This window comes from Temnothorax nylanderi, unplaced genomic scaffold (genome assembly GCF_030848795.1).
Source record: "Temnothorax nylanderi isolate EJ_2023f unplaced genomic scaffold, tnyl_v1.0 TNYL_tig0443_pilon, whole genome shotgun sequence".
NCBI lineage: Eukaryota > Metazoa > Arthropoda > Insecta > Hymenoptera > Formicidae > Temnothorax > Temnothorax nylanderi.
In genome coordinates this window covers 102501-120452 of record NW_027249505.1, presented here as the reverse complement: position 1 = coordinate 120452, position 17952 = coordinate 102501, and the positions used below count along the sequence as shown (strand labels likewise).

General features: G+C 46.0%; 2 protein-coding genes across 2 annotated transcripts in view; one reads left to right on the top strand and one right to left on the bottom strand.

Moving 5' to 3' along the window:
* Window positions 1–17952, bottom strand: part of LOC139782826 (B9 domain-containing protein 2-like) — a 96330-nt gene that overhangs the window by 3181 nt on the left and 75197 nt on the right. The gene's annotated exons all lie outside the window — the stretch shown is intronic.
* LOC139782832 (uncharacterized) lies at window positions 1996–3426 on the top strand. Its single transcript, XM_071721914.1, has one exon. The coding sequence runs from the start codon at window positions 1996–1998 to the stop codon at window positions 3424–3426; it is 1431 nt and encodes a 476-aa protein (XP_071578015.1).

Here is a 17952-nt window from a genome sequence, read left to right as displayed (position 1 = left end):
GCGAATATTTAGCCCAGTTTAATTTAATTGCGCAAGCCAACGGCTGAGAGGAATCTACGAGAACCGTGGCTTTAGCCTCGAGCTTAAGAGGGAACGCGCGTGCCGTATTGGATGGGGTAACCGAATTCGAGAGCCTTCGGTATTCTGAATTAGAGGCTAGGTTAGAGTTGCGTTTTGGCGAAGCGCATATGTCTCAAACGTTTTACACCCAGTTCACTAATCGGAGACAAAAACCCGGAGAAGATCTGCCCGTTTTAGGAGCAGATTTAGAACGTTTAGCGTATTACTATTCGGAGTGCCCGGCCGAGGTGCGTGATAAGATTGCGTGCGCCCAGTTCGTCGCGGCGCTTTCTGACGGTTTCGTAAAACGAACTCTTCAGTTAGAGGGATTGACTTCCTTGAGAGCCGCCATAGAGAGGGCCATAACAATTAAAGTCATCCAAGCGAATAGTTTTTCGCGGAAATTTGAAAGTAGAGATCTCGGAAAAGGCAGAGCCGGGAACAAAATTAAATCGGCGGAAAACGAGAAAGGTGAAAAGAGTTCTGCGAATTTAAAGAAGAATTCGAGTTTTAGAACGAGATTCGGGCGTGAGGAGAAGGAGTGCTGGCAGTGCGGTGCCAAAGGGCACTTCCGGTCGGAGTGCCCTTCTCTAACTACGGAAGAGAAGGGAAACTCGGAATAGCCGAGCTCAGCGGGGCATGTTCGGCTCAGGGGTGCAAAGGCCCTGCGAAATTAAGTAGGATAAGTAGCGGGTTAAGTGATTTTTGTTTTCGCGGCCGAGTTAATGGCCGGACTTGCGTCTTTAGAATAGATACGGGCTCCGATGTGTCGGTACTTAGGGAAGATTTGTTAGGTCCTTTAAAATCACCCACTCCTGCAGAGAGATATTTCTTGACCTACCCAACGAGAGAAGCGGTTCCTGTAAAACATAGAGTGGTGGTTGGAATCAAAATAGGAAAATTTTCTTTGGATTTTCCGGTATTCATAGCGGCCATAAAAGACGAGTGCATTCTAGGAGCGGACTTCCTTTCAAAAATAGGGGTAGGAAGCGTTTTCTCTTCGGTTTTTGAGGAAACGGTGTCAGAGAGTCAAGAAAACTTTTTGTGTTCCCGAATTTGTAGTTTTGATAGGGAGATTCCTCTTTTTCTTAAGGAATTCTTTGAGAAAAATTCCGAAACTCTCAACGCTTCTCAAAAGGAGCAGTTTGCCGAATTGGTGGTCGAGTTTCAGGATGTCTTTTCGGAAAATGTGGTTGCAGGAAATTGCTCCGTCGTTGAGCATGCTATTAAGGGGGTACATACGTGTAGAATTTTCAAAAATTTGATTTTTTTTCACTTTTCTTAAAGTTTGAAGTATAAAGAATATTGTGTGTAAATTTCATGTTAAAATTCGAAAAATTGTGGACGTTATGAGCGGTTCGCCGAAAGGCGGTCGAGCAAACGAGTTTCCCCACCGGATTCGCCGAAAGGCAGTCGACTGTGACCGAACCGCCGGATTCGCCGAAATAAAAACGAGACGCTTTTGTTAGCTAGCAGCTGCTGATCAAGGTTAGGTTAGGTTGGAGCCTTCGCTAACAGTTTTTCTAAAGCATCAGTCTACCGTTGACCGTGCAGTAGTGAGCAATATTTTCTATTTTGTGTGTCGCAGCTTTGTAAAAATCAAATAGTAAAATGGACCGTAAAAAAAATATAAACAGTAAAGTGACAAGAACGGATAAAGCGGTGAGGGGATTTTGCAAAGACCGGCACAAAAAAAGAAAACCTCCTGTGAGTGGTGATAAAGCTGAAAAAGATGATAGTTGCGTGAGTGCTTCGGCGAAAAAACTGCGAAAATTATCTGTTTTAGAACCAAGCATAAACAATAATATTGATTATGTTGTTCTCAATTTCATCACCGTTTTTTCGTTAATCAGTGAGAATGTGAAGTGCAAAGAATGCGGTGGAGAAATTACAATCGCGAAAACCAGTACTCGTGGTCTCGGATTCAAGGTGAAAATGGAGTGTTCTTCTTGCGAGCCGCGGAGTGTACCCTCTTGTCCATATATATCTAACGCATACGAGATAAATACAAGGTTCTCTTTTGCAATGCGAATGATAGGGATCGGATTGAAGGGCATGCAAAAATTTTGCGGAATAATGGATCTAGCAGCACCAGTTATGCAAACCACGTACGATATGATTGTAAAAAATATTCTCACTGCTTCAGAATCAGTACGAGAAATGATTTGTAGGTCAGCTGTGCAGGAAGAAAAAGACATGACGACAGGAGCAACAAACGACGAAAATGAGGGATTGACCGTATCCGGGGATGGCACATGGCGCAAGCGAGGCTTCAATTCGCTGTTAGGAATATCAACTGTCATTGGGCATTACACTGGCAAGGTACTTGATATAGAAGTCAAGTGTAAATATTGCAAATCCTGTGAATTTTGGGAGAATAAGCAAGGTACTGCTGAGTTTGAAGACTGGGCAAACCATCACGCTGATAATTGTACGATAAACCACGAGGGTTCTTCAGGCAAAATGGAGGTTGACGCAATGTGTGATATATTCGCAAGATCAGTAGAAAAATACGGAGTAAAATATATTAACTATATAGGCGATGGAGACTCCAAAACTTTTAAGGGCATAGTTGATAGTGCACCTTACGGAGATACAGAGATAACCAAGAAAGAGTGTGTCGGACACGTTCAGAAAAGAATGGGCACCAGACTTAGAAATTGCAAAAAAAATACCCAAGGACTTGGGGGAAGAGAAAAATTAACGGGTAACTTAATTGACAAACTCACTATTTATTACGGTCTTGCGATAAGACGTAATAGTAATTCTGTTGAAAATATGAAGAAAGCTATTATGGCCACCTTTCTTCATATGATATCAACCGACCAGAAGCCGCAGCATCACGAGTGTCCACCAGGGAGCGATTCATGGTGTTCTTGGCAGCAAGCGAAAGCTACAAATACATTGAACAGCTACCACCATAAGCCCGCTCTTCATCCGGATGTTGCCAAAGCTATTGAACCGATTTTTAGAGACCTAAATTCTGACAATTTATTACAACGCTGCGTCGGAGGATATACACAAAATTCAAATGAGAGCTTTAATAATGTAGTTTGGCGGATAGCACCCAAAGTAAGCCACAGCGGTTCAAACATTGTAAATATGGCCGCCAATATTGCGACATGTATTTTCAACTCTGGGACCAAATCCTATTTTGAAGTTATGGATACTTTGGGCATCAAAGTCGGAAGGAATGCTGATCGGTACTGCGAAGTCGAGGATGCGGAACGCATTCGTATGGGCGAAATTAAAGCTCACAACGCGACTCGTGAAGGGAGAATTCAGCGTAGGCAGTCACGAATTGCTGCTGAGGATGCTGCGACAGCTGCGGAGGGATTACTTTATGGCCCTGGAATCGCTGATTAACGGTAAATAAAAAAAATGAACGCGTGGTCGCCACGCGCATTAGAAGTGAAACTTCTGAAGGCAAGGCTTTGCCATAACTTTTCTGAAATTAATACAAAAACAGTACAACGGAATTAGTCACTCCAAGCCGCCCGCAACTCGAAAATGTAGTGTTACACGCAGTTTTCACTATATCCGTCTCGCCAGTGCCGTACGCCTGATCGAATTTTCGTGACGCGTTTTCGAGTCGCAAAATCGAATTTACTTACCGATCCAAAAAGAGTTTCATTTCGTACGCCTATTGGTCGAATTTTCGTTACACTTTTGAGTTTCGTGTCGCAAAATCGAACTTACTACCGTGCCAAAAGAAGGAGCCGTCTCGCCAATGCCGTACGTCTATTGGTCGAATTTTCGTTACACTTTTCGTGTCGCGAAATTCGTGTCGCAAAATCGAACTTACTACCGTGCCAAAAGAAGGAGCCGTCTCACCAATGCCGTACGACTATTGGTCGAATTTTCGTTACACTTTTCGTGTCGCGAAATTCGTGTCGCTTTTCCGTGTCGCAAAATCGAACTTACTACCGTGCCAAAAGAAGGAGCCGTCTCGCCAATGCCGTACACCTATTAGTCGAATTTTCGTTACACTTTTCGTGTCGCTTTTCCGTGTCGCAAAATCGAACTTACTACCGTACCAAAAGAAGGAGCCGTCTCGCCAACGCCGTACGCCTATTGGTCGAATTTTCGTTACACTTTTCGTGTCGCGAAATTCGTGATTTCGTGTCGCGAATCGAACTCACTACCGTGCCTAAAGAAGTTTCACTTCAAAAATGATCACGTAATTTCTTTGCCAAACTTTAAACTCGATTATCTCAAAACATACTTTTCGAAGTCGGTGCCCAGAATATTTCGAGAACGGCTGGATCGATTTGCTTCAAATTTACACACAATGTTTTGCGATAGTTTATCTCGTTTCCATCGGGAGATTTTTTTTTTTACTCAACTAGTTTTTTTTTAATTAGACTATAAAGGTCGAAAATTTGTGTCGAAACATGAATCTTGAGTTCAAACAGTCGACGTTTCAGTAAAAAAAATTTTTTAAATAAAAGCTCCCGATGGAAATTGCTTTATGTATTGCTATTTAAGAATCCGTTTCAATTTTACGTTTCAGATCAACCGACTGCGCGAAATCTTGGGCACCGTGAACCGTGTTTGCGAAAACACATTTTACGCCGGCCACGAGAACAGCGCTCCGAGGGAATGAATTCCCTTAAAAAAATTTGTGAACGTGCCTCAATGTAGATACTATTAAATAAAAAAAAACCGGATCGAATCGAATTAATAGTTTCCAAGATAAAAATTCTCGAATTTTACCTATTTTTCTTGCGGTCTACACGTATGTACCTCCTTAAGGTGAAAAGTTCTTCTCCGATCAAACAGGCTTCTAGGCGAATCCCACTGCACATGCGAGAAGAGGTGGAAAAGATTTTAAATGAAATGAAACAACGAGGTGTCATCGAAGAATCTCATAGCGCCTGGGTTTTCCCAGCTGTTTTAGTTAAAAAGAAAGATGGAACGATTAGATTCTGTATCGATTTCAGGAAGCTCAATGCTATTACAGAAAAAGATTCTTATCCTATTCCCAGGATAGATGATCTTTTTGATCGTTTATCCGGAAATTCCTGGTTCACCACCTTAGATTTGAAAAGCGGCTATTGGCAGGTGAAGCTTCGTTCTCAGGATAGAGAGAAAACGGCCTTCTCTATAGGAAATGGCTTATGGCAGTTTACTGTAATGCCATTTGGATTATGTAATGCTCCCGCTACTTTTGAGCGATTAATGGAGCAGGTTCTTCGTGAGATATTGAATAAGATCTGTATGGTTTATTTGGATGATGTCATCATCTATAGTAAAACTTTCGAGGGAATGCTGGCAAATTTAAGGGAAGTATTTCTTCGTTTACGGGATGCAAATTTAAAACTCAATCCAAAAAAATGTACTTTCTTCGGGAGAGAAGTAAAATACTTAGTATAAACTCTTTATTAGTCGGCCTGACTGGCAATAATTTAATAATTATAACGACGTTTCGACCTCTATTTTGGGTCCTTATCGAGTTAATGCTGAAAGAACGTAAATTGCCAGTAATACATAAAGTGGAAACAATGCGGATTACAAAATTCAACTTACATGGCTCAATGTGCGTCAAACATTGTAAAATTACAAGTCATCGTTAGACTTTAACGGGGCGGTTGAAAAACAGAACGTAAACTTCGTGAGGCATGACCCATTACGCTTGATTGTATCGGCTATCGGCAGCCCGTTATACAATATCGCCTCCTATCTACATAACATCTTAGATAAAGCACTCGCGAAACCGAATTTGTATGTTAAGGATAGTTGGTCGTTTGTGAAAAGCATGACAATACAGCATCCCCCCGGACTATATCCTGGTCTCTCTCGATGTTGTTGCTCTGTTCACGAACATATCCATTGAACTTGTTTTGACCGGAATCGAAAAAAGGTGGGATGCAATTTCGGGGGAGACTCGGATGAGTCTTGACCAGTTTTTGTATGCGATTAAGCTAATTCTGGAGTCCACCAGTTTTTCCTTCAATGGGGAATTTTTCGAGCAGATTTTCGGTAGTCCAATGGGTTCCCCCCTTTCTCCGATTCTAGCAAATATTGTAATGGACGATTGTGAAATTAGCTGCCTTCAATCCTTTGACTTTCATATTGAGATATTCCGCCGTTATGTTGGCGACATTTTTATGTGTATTCCGAGATCACGACTTAATGATGTAGTCCTTGCTTTTAATAATTATCACCCACGTCTCAAATTCACGTATGAATTGGAGAAGGACAATTGTTTGAATTTTTTGGACACGTCTGTTTTCAGAAGCGAGAATTGTTTAGTCACTAATTGGTGTCGTAAGCCAACGTTTTCTGGTCGTTATATTAATTACTTCTCTAGTCATTCTTTAAAATACAAGATTAATACCATCATTAACTTTTAATACCATCATTGCGCGGACATTAACAAGCATTCCAGTCATCATTCGGTCGTCAGCAAACACAGAATGGATTTTGACCATAATTTTAAATGGCACGAGGCTACGATCCTACATAACGAGCAGAATCTCAAAAAACGTGAAACTGCCGAGATGATATTAATTAAAAAGCATACCGACGCTATAAATTTGCAGAAGGACACAGAAAACTTGCCATTGGTTTACGATAGGATAATAGCTTCTCTTTAGACTTCATACTCTATGTCAATTTATTTATTTATGATTATTCGTGACACGACACAAGTATATCAGTTGTTCGTCGGGCGCTATACGTGACGGTCATGCCTCACGAAGTTTACGTTCTGTTTTTCAACCGTCCCGTTAAAGTCTAACGATGACTTGTAATTTTACAATGTTTGACGCACATTGATCCATGTAAGTTGAATTTTGTAATCCGCATTGTTTCCACTTTATGTATTACCGGCAATTTACGTTGTTTCAGCATTAACTCGATAAGGACCCAAAATAGAGGTCAAAACGTCGTTATAATTATTAAATTATTGCCAGTCAGGCCGACTAATAAAGAGTTTATATTATTTCATCACTGGCGAAAGATTATTTTTGAATGAAATACTTAGGCCATGTCGTTTCAGAAAAAAGAATCTCCACTGATTCGGAGAAAATTAAGACTGTTCAAGAGTGGCCTATTCCTCGAAATAAGAAGCAAGTGCGAAGCTTCTTGGGACTCAGCTCTTATTATAGGAAATTTGTGAAGGGGTTTTCTCTTATTGCTAAGCCATTATTTTCTTTAACTGAGAATCTTAGAAAATTTGTGTAGGATGGGCTTTGTCAGGAAGCTTTTGAGAAGCTTAAGCAAAACTTATTTTCTCCTCCTATTTTAGCTTTTTCAATAGAAAAAGGGGAATTCATTCTTGATACTGATGCTTCAAATCACGGCTTGGGCGCGGTACTTTCTCAGATTCAGGATGGTAAGGAGAGGGTATTAGCTTATTATAGTCGGGTTTTGAGCAAGTCTGAAAGGAACTACTGCGAAACTCGACGGGAGCTGTTAGCTTTGATGGAGGCTTTGAAGACCTTCCATCACTATTTATATGGACGTGAATTCTCGGTTAAAACGGATCATATTTCTTTACGCTGGTTGATGTCTTTTAAGAATCTAGAAGGGCAGTTGGCACGTTGGATGGAACGCCTACAACAATTTAATTTTGTAGTCAAGCACCGAGCGGGAAAGGTGCACGCAAACGCTGACGCGTTATCTAGGCGTCCATGTGCAGAGGGGAATTGCAGATATTGTGATAAAGTGGAGATGGGGGAAGAAAGTATTGTAAGGGGAGATGTTAGAAGAATAATCTTCAAGGAAATTGAATCTGCGAACTGGAAAAGAATGCAATTGGAGGACCCTTCAATTGTAGGAATTTATCGTGGAAAAGAGGAGAATAGGCGACCTCTTCGTCAAGAAATAGCTCAGAGAGATTCGACTGCTAAGGACTATTGGCTCCAATGGGATTCCCTGGTAATTAAAGACGGGATTTTGTGTAGGAAATGGGAGACTCCAAATTTACGTTCCGTTGTTTTTCAAACAATAGTTCCTCGAGGAATGATTTCGCGAATTTTAGAAGAAGCTCATAATTCTTCCACAGGTGGCCATTTTGGTGTCAATAAGACCTTAAAGAAGATTCGGAAACGTTTTTATTGGGCTTTCTGTAAGCAGGATGTCGAACATTGGTGTAGGACTTGTAAAGTTTGCGTTGTAAAGAGAGGGCCATCTGATAAAGGGAAGTCTTCTATGCAAATTTACAATGTCAGTGCGCCTTTCGAAAGAATTCAAATGGATGTTCTCGGTCCCCTTCCAACTTCTTCTTCGGGAAACAAATATCTGTTGGTGGTTGCAGACTGTTTCACGAAATGGGTGGAAGCTTTTCCGCTTGGAAATATTAGGGCTAAAACGGTTGCGGATATTTTCTTGAATCAAGTGGTTTCTAGGTACGGCATTCCTTCGGAATTACATACTGATCAGGGAAGGAATTTTGAATCTCGATTATTCTTAGAACTAACTCAGTTATTGGGAATCAAAAAAACAAGAACTACTCCATTTCATCCTCAATCCAATGGTCAGGTGGAACGTCAACATCAGACGTTTTTAAATTATCTGGCAAAGTTTGTCGCTGAAAATCAACGGGATTGGGATCGTTGGATTCCATTAGGGTTGCTGGCGTACAGATCTTCTAAACATGAAACTACTGGTTTCACTCCTTCTGAATTACATTTAGGTCGGGAGTTAAGATTACCCTTGGATCTTCTTCGCGGACATCCTCCTGATTCTGAGGTTATTCCTTCGGAAAGGGAATATTTCCGTCACTTGAAAGAAAAAATGGATCTCATTCATAACATTGTGTGTCAACGTATGGAAATTAAGTCTCAAAAAGCCAAGGCGCTTTATGATCGGAAGGACAGACAATTATGCTATGAGCCTGGGCAAAAAGTCTGGTTATTTAATACTCGAAGGAAGTTAGGAATAACTCCTAAGTTACAAAGTTGTTGGCGAATTTTATGGTTTTCGGGCGTAACTCCGGCTCGCCAATTGGCGTAAGATGCCGGGTCGACCCCGACAGGGATCCGACGTGCGGTTAGAAAGAGACACTTGATTTTGGAGGAATGCACAAATATTGTTTAATAGTCAGTTTAGTACAAATGATGGTTGACGCACTCTTATTTGAGCACGACATTCGGCGCGCACGTGATTCGATGAGCGCTGGTCACGTGACACGAAAGTGTTCGTCGAGCGCGGAGGCGATGGCAATTAAGACGCGCAATGTAGCTTGCACTTGATAAACGCACTTGAGGCGTTATACAGCAGTCGCACTTGTTCGTAACACAAGACGCGAGAATGTTCACAAATAGTCGAATCGATCACGATGATCGAGCGCACAATGGCGAGGCACGCAGGGTGACTTGTACGCGAATGTTCACTGCTCGCGGAGACGAGAGCGAATTGCAGCACGCACGAACGGCGCGATAATTAGCGGTGCTCTGACAGAGCAGTAAACTCGGATCCACGACGGTATATTTGAGACCGCGTGAACTGGAGTAAACGTTAACGGAAGCACGGCGGTATACGACCTCGTGAACCGGAGTACTTTTGGATACTGAACTTGAACTCTCGTGTTTCGGGAGCTTTCGTTTGCGCGACGCGTATCGACCAATCACCTGCGTTTCCGGGATCATGCGATCACGGCATGACAGGATCGATACGCGTCGCGAGAAACTTCGCGGTAAGGGTTGACGGGGGGAGCGGCGCGAAATCCCTTCGTTCGGAGGGCGACTGACGGATGGCGTTACCGGTACGGTATTGATCCGCGATCACGAGAAAATTACGGAACATAACCGCCCGCCGCGAATAACAATTCGCAACACTTCAATGCCGCCCGCCGTGACGAATTGTTGATCTCGAGCCGCTTGCCATGCGGAGCACTGCGAGTGCTAAAACAACTTAAACTAGAATGAACAATTTACATAAGACATGATACATAGTAATATTTACAAGTATTTACAAGGTTTTATTGTCGCATAGGCATCGTGGAATGTCACTCCGGAGTATTTAGATCGACCGGCAAAAATGATAGCTTGACCACGGCACGTTTGTACGTGGATCGCGCTGTTTTAACCGAGACGACTCGCGTGAGTCCGTCGTCGCCGGGGTGACACTCGACGATTCGTCCCAATTCCCATCTGCTGGGAGGAGCGAGAGGATTTCGCAGAAGTACTAAGCGTCCGACTCGAGCTAGATTCTGAATTTGAAGCCACTTGGGGCGTTGCTGCAATGTATGCAGATAGTCATTTGACCAAAGCTTCCAAAAGCTGTCGCGCATCTGTGTAATTAGCTGCCACCGAGTGAGACGCGTTTCCTTTTCCTCAAGTAACGAAGGGGTGGGAGCGCTTGTCAGCGCCGTACCTATCAAGAAATGACTCGGTGTCACTGAATTATAATCATCGAAATTGTCTGAACCGGGAGCGATCGGTCGCGAGTTCAAACACGCTTCGATTTTACATAGGAGCGTGCTTAGCTCCTCGAATGTCAGCGTGTGCGCCCCAATGACGCGTTTCATGTGAAACTTGACGCTGCGGATGCACGCTTCCCAGAGACCGCCGAAATGCGGCGCGGACGGAGGAATGAAGTTCCACCAAACGCCTTGGGTTGCTATTCTATTTTGAAAATTCGAATCGCGAGTGGCCTCACTCCATGTGACGGAGATTTCGCGTTGAGCATCGTGGAAAGTCGTAGCGTTGTCCGAATACATATCACTGGGAACGCCGCGACGTGCACAAAATCGATCGAATGCAGCGATAAACGCGAGAGTCGTACAATTGCCAAACAACTCCAGATGAGTAGCTTTGACGGTCATGCAGACGAACACCGCGATGTACGCCTTTCTTGATGTGTGTCCTCGACCGGGAGTAGATCTGACCTGTATTGGTCCGGCATAATCTATCCCGCAGTGTAGGAACGCGCGAGGCGTCGACGTGACGCGACACGAGGGCAGGTCGCCCATTAACTCGTGCGCGGCTTTGGCGCTTTCACGAGCGCATCTGACACATTTATGGAGAACAGCTCGTATCGTTTGACGCGCGCGCAAGATCCAGTATTGTTCACGTAGCAGGTGCAACGTGAATTGCGGCCCAGCGTGGAGGGCACGGATATGAGTTTCGCGTATTAACGCGGCAATTAACGGGTGTGCAGCAAGCACGACCGGGTGTTTCTTGTCGTCCGGAAACGCAGAATTGCGGAGTCGGCCTCCGACGCGAATAAGTCCGTTTTTATCGAGAAACGGGTTTAACGGTAGCAGTTTACTGCTGTTCGAAATTCGATTTAATGACTCTAATTGAGCGTATTCCACGGGGAATAACATTTGTTGCACTTTCTTGAGTCAGAATTCGCGCGCGAGATCAATTTCTTCCGGTAAAAGTAATATCGCCGCGGGTTTTGAGGTCGCATTGACGGGATTTGAGCAGCTCATTTCGCGAGCGCGGCGAGCGAATCGCATTACTTAAGCGGTGACGCGCACCAGCTTGTTCCACGAGGAGAATTTTTCTCCGAGCTCCCATCGTTGGCAAGGGTGCACAAGGTGCACGGAAACGTGTGCTCGCTCTTCCGGTAGCGATTCTTGCAAATTTGATTGAGGCTCGGAGGGCCATTGATCTGCCGATAATTTGAGCCAGTCAGGCCCTGTCCACCATAGAGATTGCTGAATCAGATTTTCAGGTTTGACGCCCCGCGAAACGAGATCGGCAGGGTTTTGCTGTGATGGCACGTGATGCCATTCGACGTTTGGCAAGAGGGTCTGAACCTCATGCACCCGATTCGCGACAAACATTTTCCAACGCGAGGGTGGCTGCGAGAGCCAGGCTTTGGTGACCTTCGAATCGGTCCAACAATGATAAATATAAATGGTCATCGTAAGCGCGGATCGTACGGCGTCGATTGCACGTGCGAGGAGAACCGCGGCGAGTAACTCTAAGCGGGGAATACTCATGGACTTGAGCGGAGCCACCTTTGATTTGGACAGAAGAATTGTTATTTCGACAGTTCCGTCAAAATGCGTAACTTTCAAATAAACGACCGCTCCGTATGCGGAGGCGGAAGCGTCGGCAAACCCATGAATCTCCGCAAGGCGAGTATCGGCACCGTAACCGGTCCAACGCGGAATGGATATGTGGCGCAAGAGCGGTAATTGCGTGTAATAATCTCTCCACTGACGGAGAAGATCTTCAGGGATCACCTCGTCCCATTTACAGCAAAGCAGCCATAGCTGTTGCATCAGAATTTTTGCGGTGATAACCACTGGGGCCATCCAACCGAGAGGATCAAAAATTCGAGCGATTGTCGAAAGAATTGAGCGCTTCGTGTCGGGAGCCGACTCTGCAAGCGTGACGTCAAATTGAAAGACGTCCGTGTGAGGATGCCACTTGATACCCAGTATCTTGAGACGCTCGTCAGATTCTAGCGTTTTTGTGGAAGCAAGGCCATGATCCTGCGGATCGATGCCTTCGAGCAATACGGGATTATTACTCGCCCATTTTCGGAGGTGAAATCCTGCTCGTTTTAAGAGAGAAATCAGTTGATCTCGCGTCTGAAGCGCGAGCGGTATGTCATCGGCGCCAAACACATTGTCGTCGACATACGTGTGAAGCCGTAATACCGGAACTGCCAAAGGGAAATCAGCGCCTTCGTCTTCGGCGACTTGCTCGACCACGCGAAGAGCGACGTTTGGCGCGTTTGCATTACCGTAAGTGACGGTAAGCAATAAGTATGCTATTAAGGGCCCGTTTGGCGCGGGTCGCCATAAGATCCTTTGATAATTTACATCGCTTTTGTGGATAAGAATCTGGCGATACATCTTGGCGATGTCGGCGGTGAAGACGAACTGAAATTGACGCCATCGCAAGAGAATGAAAGATAATTCGGGTTGTAATTTACGGCCGATCATTAGATGGTCGTTCAACGAGAGACCATTGGAGGTCGGTTGAGAGACGTTGAAGACAACGCGCAAACGAGTTGTTGCGCTATGCTCGCGGACAACTGCATGATGCGTTATATACACTACTTGACCATCAGGGGGGTCATCGAAAGGTGCCTTGGTCATGTGGCCAAGACGTTCATATTCCGCCAAGAAGTCGTGGTATTCCTTCGCAAGGTCGGGATTCGACCTTAACCGTGACTCGAGACGCGAATACAACGCGATTGCAGACTTTTTAGAGTCGCCAATGTCGATAGGGGGCCCCGATTTGAACGGCAGCCGCACTATATATTGCCCGTTGGGGGCACGAGAATGTGTAGACATGAAGTGTTCTTCGCATTGACTCTCTTCCGGTGAGAGATGAGTTTGCTGAGGAAGTTCTTCGACCTCCCAGAACCGTTTCAGCTGATCGGAGATTTTCGACAACACCGTGCAGTAGTGCGTTTGAATGCGAGTCGGCCGTGACTGTGACGGCATAGGCATTGGTCCAGACAGGAACCATCCAAAAATTGATTTTTGAGCGACGGGCTCATGAGGGGCGCGATTACGGACCTCCGGCAGTAAAATCGCGCCATACAAATCAGCACCGATAATGACGTCAATCGGCGCCGCGCTGGTCGGATCGTTATCAGCTAGCGTAAGTTCGCGAATGTACGACAGTTTTGTTATATCCGGAACGCGTTGCGGAATGTAAGTCGTGAGCGACTTGAGTACAAGAGCGGAAACGGAGGGCGCCGGGCCCGTGCCGTCACGCGCTGACACCTGAACTTTAGCTGCGCTGCGTGCGGTGGCAGCGGTCTCGCCGATCCCAGTGATAGATACGGAGACGCGCGTACGCGGGAGACGCAATCGCTGAGCTAAACGTTCGGTGATCAAAGTAGTGACCGAACCTTGATCCAATAACGCGCGGACTATACTATGTCGACCGTTGAGCCCGCTCACCTTAATCCAGGCGGTAGCTAACAAAATATTTGATTTTGAAAAGCTAGTGTGAGACAATAAATGCGAAGTTACTTCGTCAGTTGAGTCTGTTTTCGTGTCCGTAGATGAAGGTGAGCTCTCACCGGTCGAACTATTATTATTTACATCGGTTGTGTGAAGCAACGTATGGTGCTTCTGCTGACATTGACGGCATGTGTTCTTGCTCGAACACGCATCGCGAGTGTGCCGGGTACTTAAGCAATTATAACAGCAACGGAACTTCTTCGCGAGATCACGCCGTTGAGCGATGCTTTTGTTGTGAAAGTCCGGACACGCGGACAAGTAGTGCGTCTTCTGACACATGGGACATTTACATGTGTTAGCTGCGTGAGCTTGAACCGAGGAATTTTGTTTATTGCCCTTGGCAGGAGACGAAGCCGGGAGAATATTCTCGAGCGCACGTATTCGAGATAGAAGAAATTTATCAAGTTGATTATATGTGGGATACTCGGATGTATCGCCAAGTTGCAATTCCCAGGCCTTTCGTGTATATTTGTCTAGTTTTTGACTGAGCAAAAAAACTAAAATGTCGTCCCATGTATCAACAGACCGACCGAGATTTTTCAACGACTGTATCGCTATGTTCGCTTTATCGCGTAGCGCGGTGAGAGCCACTGCGGAATCAGAAGTCGCTTGGGGAAGCGTGTGCAGGGCGTGCACTTGATCGTGCACCAAACGACGGCGATTATCATATCGCGTTATGAGCAACCGCCAAGCGATTTTAAAATTCGCGTCAGTCAACGCCAGATTGCGTATGGCATCGTTGGCGACACCTTTCAAACAGGAATGTAAATATTGAAGACGATTAACGTCCAACAAATCGCGATTGTCTATAATCAACGCGGTGAATTGATCTCGAAACGCTTCCCACTCGCGAAACTCCCCCGAGAACTTAGGAAGGTTTATACGCGGAAGGTGCGAAAGCGCAAACGAAGTAGGATCAGTGCGCATAGTCGATGCGGCGAAAGACTGGTTAGGACTCACGACCGGCTCCAACTCCTCCAGGCACTCCGACATGTAGTCCAAAACGGTGTGGTAGGCCACGCTCGTCGTCTCAAAATGGTTGTCCTTGAAGTAGGACAGCGATGCTCGAACCTCCTCCGGGATGGTCCTCGCAACAACTGCATGCCCGCTCAGGAACTGGTTCCAGGTTTCCTTGAGGGCCAAGATCATCGAACGAATTTTTGCAGGCGTCAGATTGCCTTTGCCAATCCTTTTAAAGTTCTCGAGATAGCGCTCGATAACTCTCTGGAGTTGCGGCTGACCTCCCAAATGTTCGGCCATCTCGAGGAAGTTTTGACTGGTGGTCGTTAATGTGGCACAGTTGCACGCCGATCCGGCTCGAAAGACCAGAAATTATGTTGGCGAATTTTATGGTTTCCGGGTGTAACTCCGGTTCGCCAATTGGCGTAAGATGCCGGGTCGACCCCGACAGGGATCCGACGTGCGGTTAGAAAGAGACACTTGATTTTGGAGGAATGCACAAATATTGTTTAATAGTCAGTTTAGTACAAATGATGGTTGACGCACTCTCATTTGAGCACGACACTCGGCGCGCACGTGATTCGATGAGCGCTGGTCACGTGACACGAAAGTGTTCGTCGAGCGCGGAGGCGATGGCAATTAAGACGCGCAATGTAGCTTGCACTTGATGAACGCACTTGAGGCGTTATACAGCAGTCGCACTTGTTCGTAACACAAGACGCGAGAATGTTCACAAATAGGCGAATCGATCACGATGATCGAGCGCACAATGGCGAGGCACGCAGGGTGACTTGTACGCGAATGTTCACTGCTCGCGGAGACGAGAGCGAATTGCAGCACGCACGAACGGCGCGATAATTAGCGGTGCTCTGACAGAGCAGTAAACTCGGATCCACGACGGTATATTTGAGACCGCGTGAACTGGAGTAAACGTTAACGGAAGCACGGCGGTATACGACCTCGTGAACCGGAGTACTTTTGGATACTGAACTTGAACTCTCGTGTTTCGGGAGCTTTCGTTTGCGCGACGCGTATCGACCAATCACCTGCGTTTCCGGGATCATGCGATCACGGTATGACAGGATCGATACGCGTCGCGAGAAACTTCGCGGTAAGGGTTGACGGGGGGAGCGGCGCGAAATCCCTTCGTTCGGAGGGCGACTGACGAATGGCGTTACCGGTACGGTATTGATCCGCGATCACGAGAAAATTACGGAACAAAAGTAATTGGGAAGGTCCTTTTGAAGTTGTTAAAAGAATAAATGATGTAGTTTATTGTATTCGAAGGTCTAGACGGCATAAAAACAAAGTCGTTCATTTAGATAAATTAGCTACTTTTTATGAAAGATAATTTCTTTTAAATCATGACTTTCATCCGGAGCCCGAAAAATTTCTATTCATTCAATTAGTTTTTAGGTTTAAAAAAAAAGATACTTTTCTTTTGTTGTTACTTTCAGCTACTTCTCCGGGAAGATGGCGCTGAACAACATCAGGCGAAGATATTAGCTGAAAGAAGACCGCTTTGCCCACGGTTTTTGACGGTTTTTCCGTGGGACTTAGAGCAAATGCCAAGGCGGGGACTGGGGAGTCTTGCGAGACGCAGGGTCCACGGAAGCTTCCCCCTCCAGTCCGAAGACTCTCAATAGGACAGCGCTGGTAGTAGAAGGAAAGCCGACGTTGAAGAGGTTTACACGTGAAAAAAAGCGTTCTTGGATTAAGGGAAGAAACGAAGCTCGTTAACTCGCAGTTTAGCTCGAGGTAGAGCAGGAAGCGTTTCAAGTTCCCAAAAGTCTAAGAGAAAGAAACTGCTTACAACTTCCCTCTAATTGTCGGGACGACAATTAAAGAAGAGGGGGACGGTGTTGCGCCCGTGCTGGACACTGGGTAGAGAAGTCGCGGAAAACTGTGAAGCGCGCTCCTTGACAACGGGAGTTTGTTGATGAGATTATTGATTTTCGGTCTGGCGGATTTTTGGAATCCGCACGCGTTCTGTTTTACGAGCTTTGAATAAACGCATTTCTCAAGTTCCTTTGAGTTTTCTTTCCTTTCGCGAGTTCCGCGGAATACGTGCGCGAGTGTGGAGTGCGCGATAGTGCTACGGCGGCGAGCTTACTCGACGAGCGTAACAATATTATTAATTAATTGTTTTAATTTTAAGTGAGACGCTACAGCGTATCTTTTACAGGAAGGAGAACGCTTCTCCAGAAACAAATCACTGAATTCTTTTAATAAGTCAATATTATCGAAAGATTTAAATATTGGAGAAGAAAATAGATTTTTCTGATTATAATGATACAACATTGATGCACAGATATGCACTTGATGCATAGATATGCATATATGCCTCTATTTTTCTGCCCAATTTATGTCATTCAGATTCGTCGTCGTCGTCGTCGTCGTCGTCGTCGTCGTCGTCGTCGTCGTCGTCGTCGTCGTCGTCGTCGTCGTCGTCGTCGTCGTCGTCGTCGTCGTCGTCGTCGTCGTCGTCGTCGTCGTCGTCGTCGTCGTCGTCGTCGTCGTCGTCGTCGTCGTCGTCGTCGTCGTCGTCGTCGTCGTCGTCGTCGTCGTCGTCGTCGTCGTCGTCGTCGTCGTCGTCGTCGTCGTGTCGTCGTCGTCGTCGTCGTCGTCGTCGTCGTCGTCGTCGTCGTCGTCGTCGTCGTCGTCGTCGTCGTCGTCGTCGTCGTCGTCGTCGTCGTCGTCGTCGTCGTCGTCGTCGTCGTCGTCGTCGTCGTCGTCGTCGTCGTCGTCGTCGTCGTCGTCGTCGTCGTCGTCGTCGTCGTCGTCGTCGTCGTCGTCGTCGTCGTCGTCGTCGTCGTCGTCGTCGTCGTCGTCGTCGTCGTCGTCGTCGTCGTCGTCGTCGTCGTCGTCGTCGTCGTCGTCGTCGTCGTCGTCGTCGTCGTCGTCGTCGTCGTCGTCGTCGTCGTCGTCGTCGTCGTCGTCGTCGTCGTCGTCGTCGTCGTCGTCGTCGTCGTCGTCGTCGTCGTCGTCGTCGTCGTCGTCGTCGTCGTCGTCGTCGTCGTCGTCGTCGTCGTCGTCGTCGT

What these genes read in the sequence shown, in the direction of transcription:
- LOC139782832 (XM_071721914.1), top strand. Translation starts at nt 1,996, where the DNA reads ATGGAGTGTTCTTCTTGCGAGCCGCGGAGTGTACCCTCTTGTCCATAT.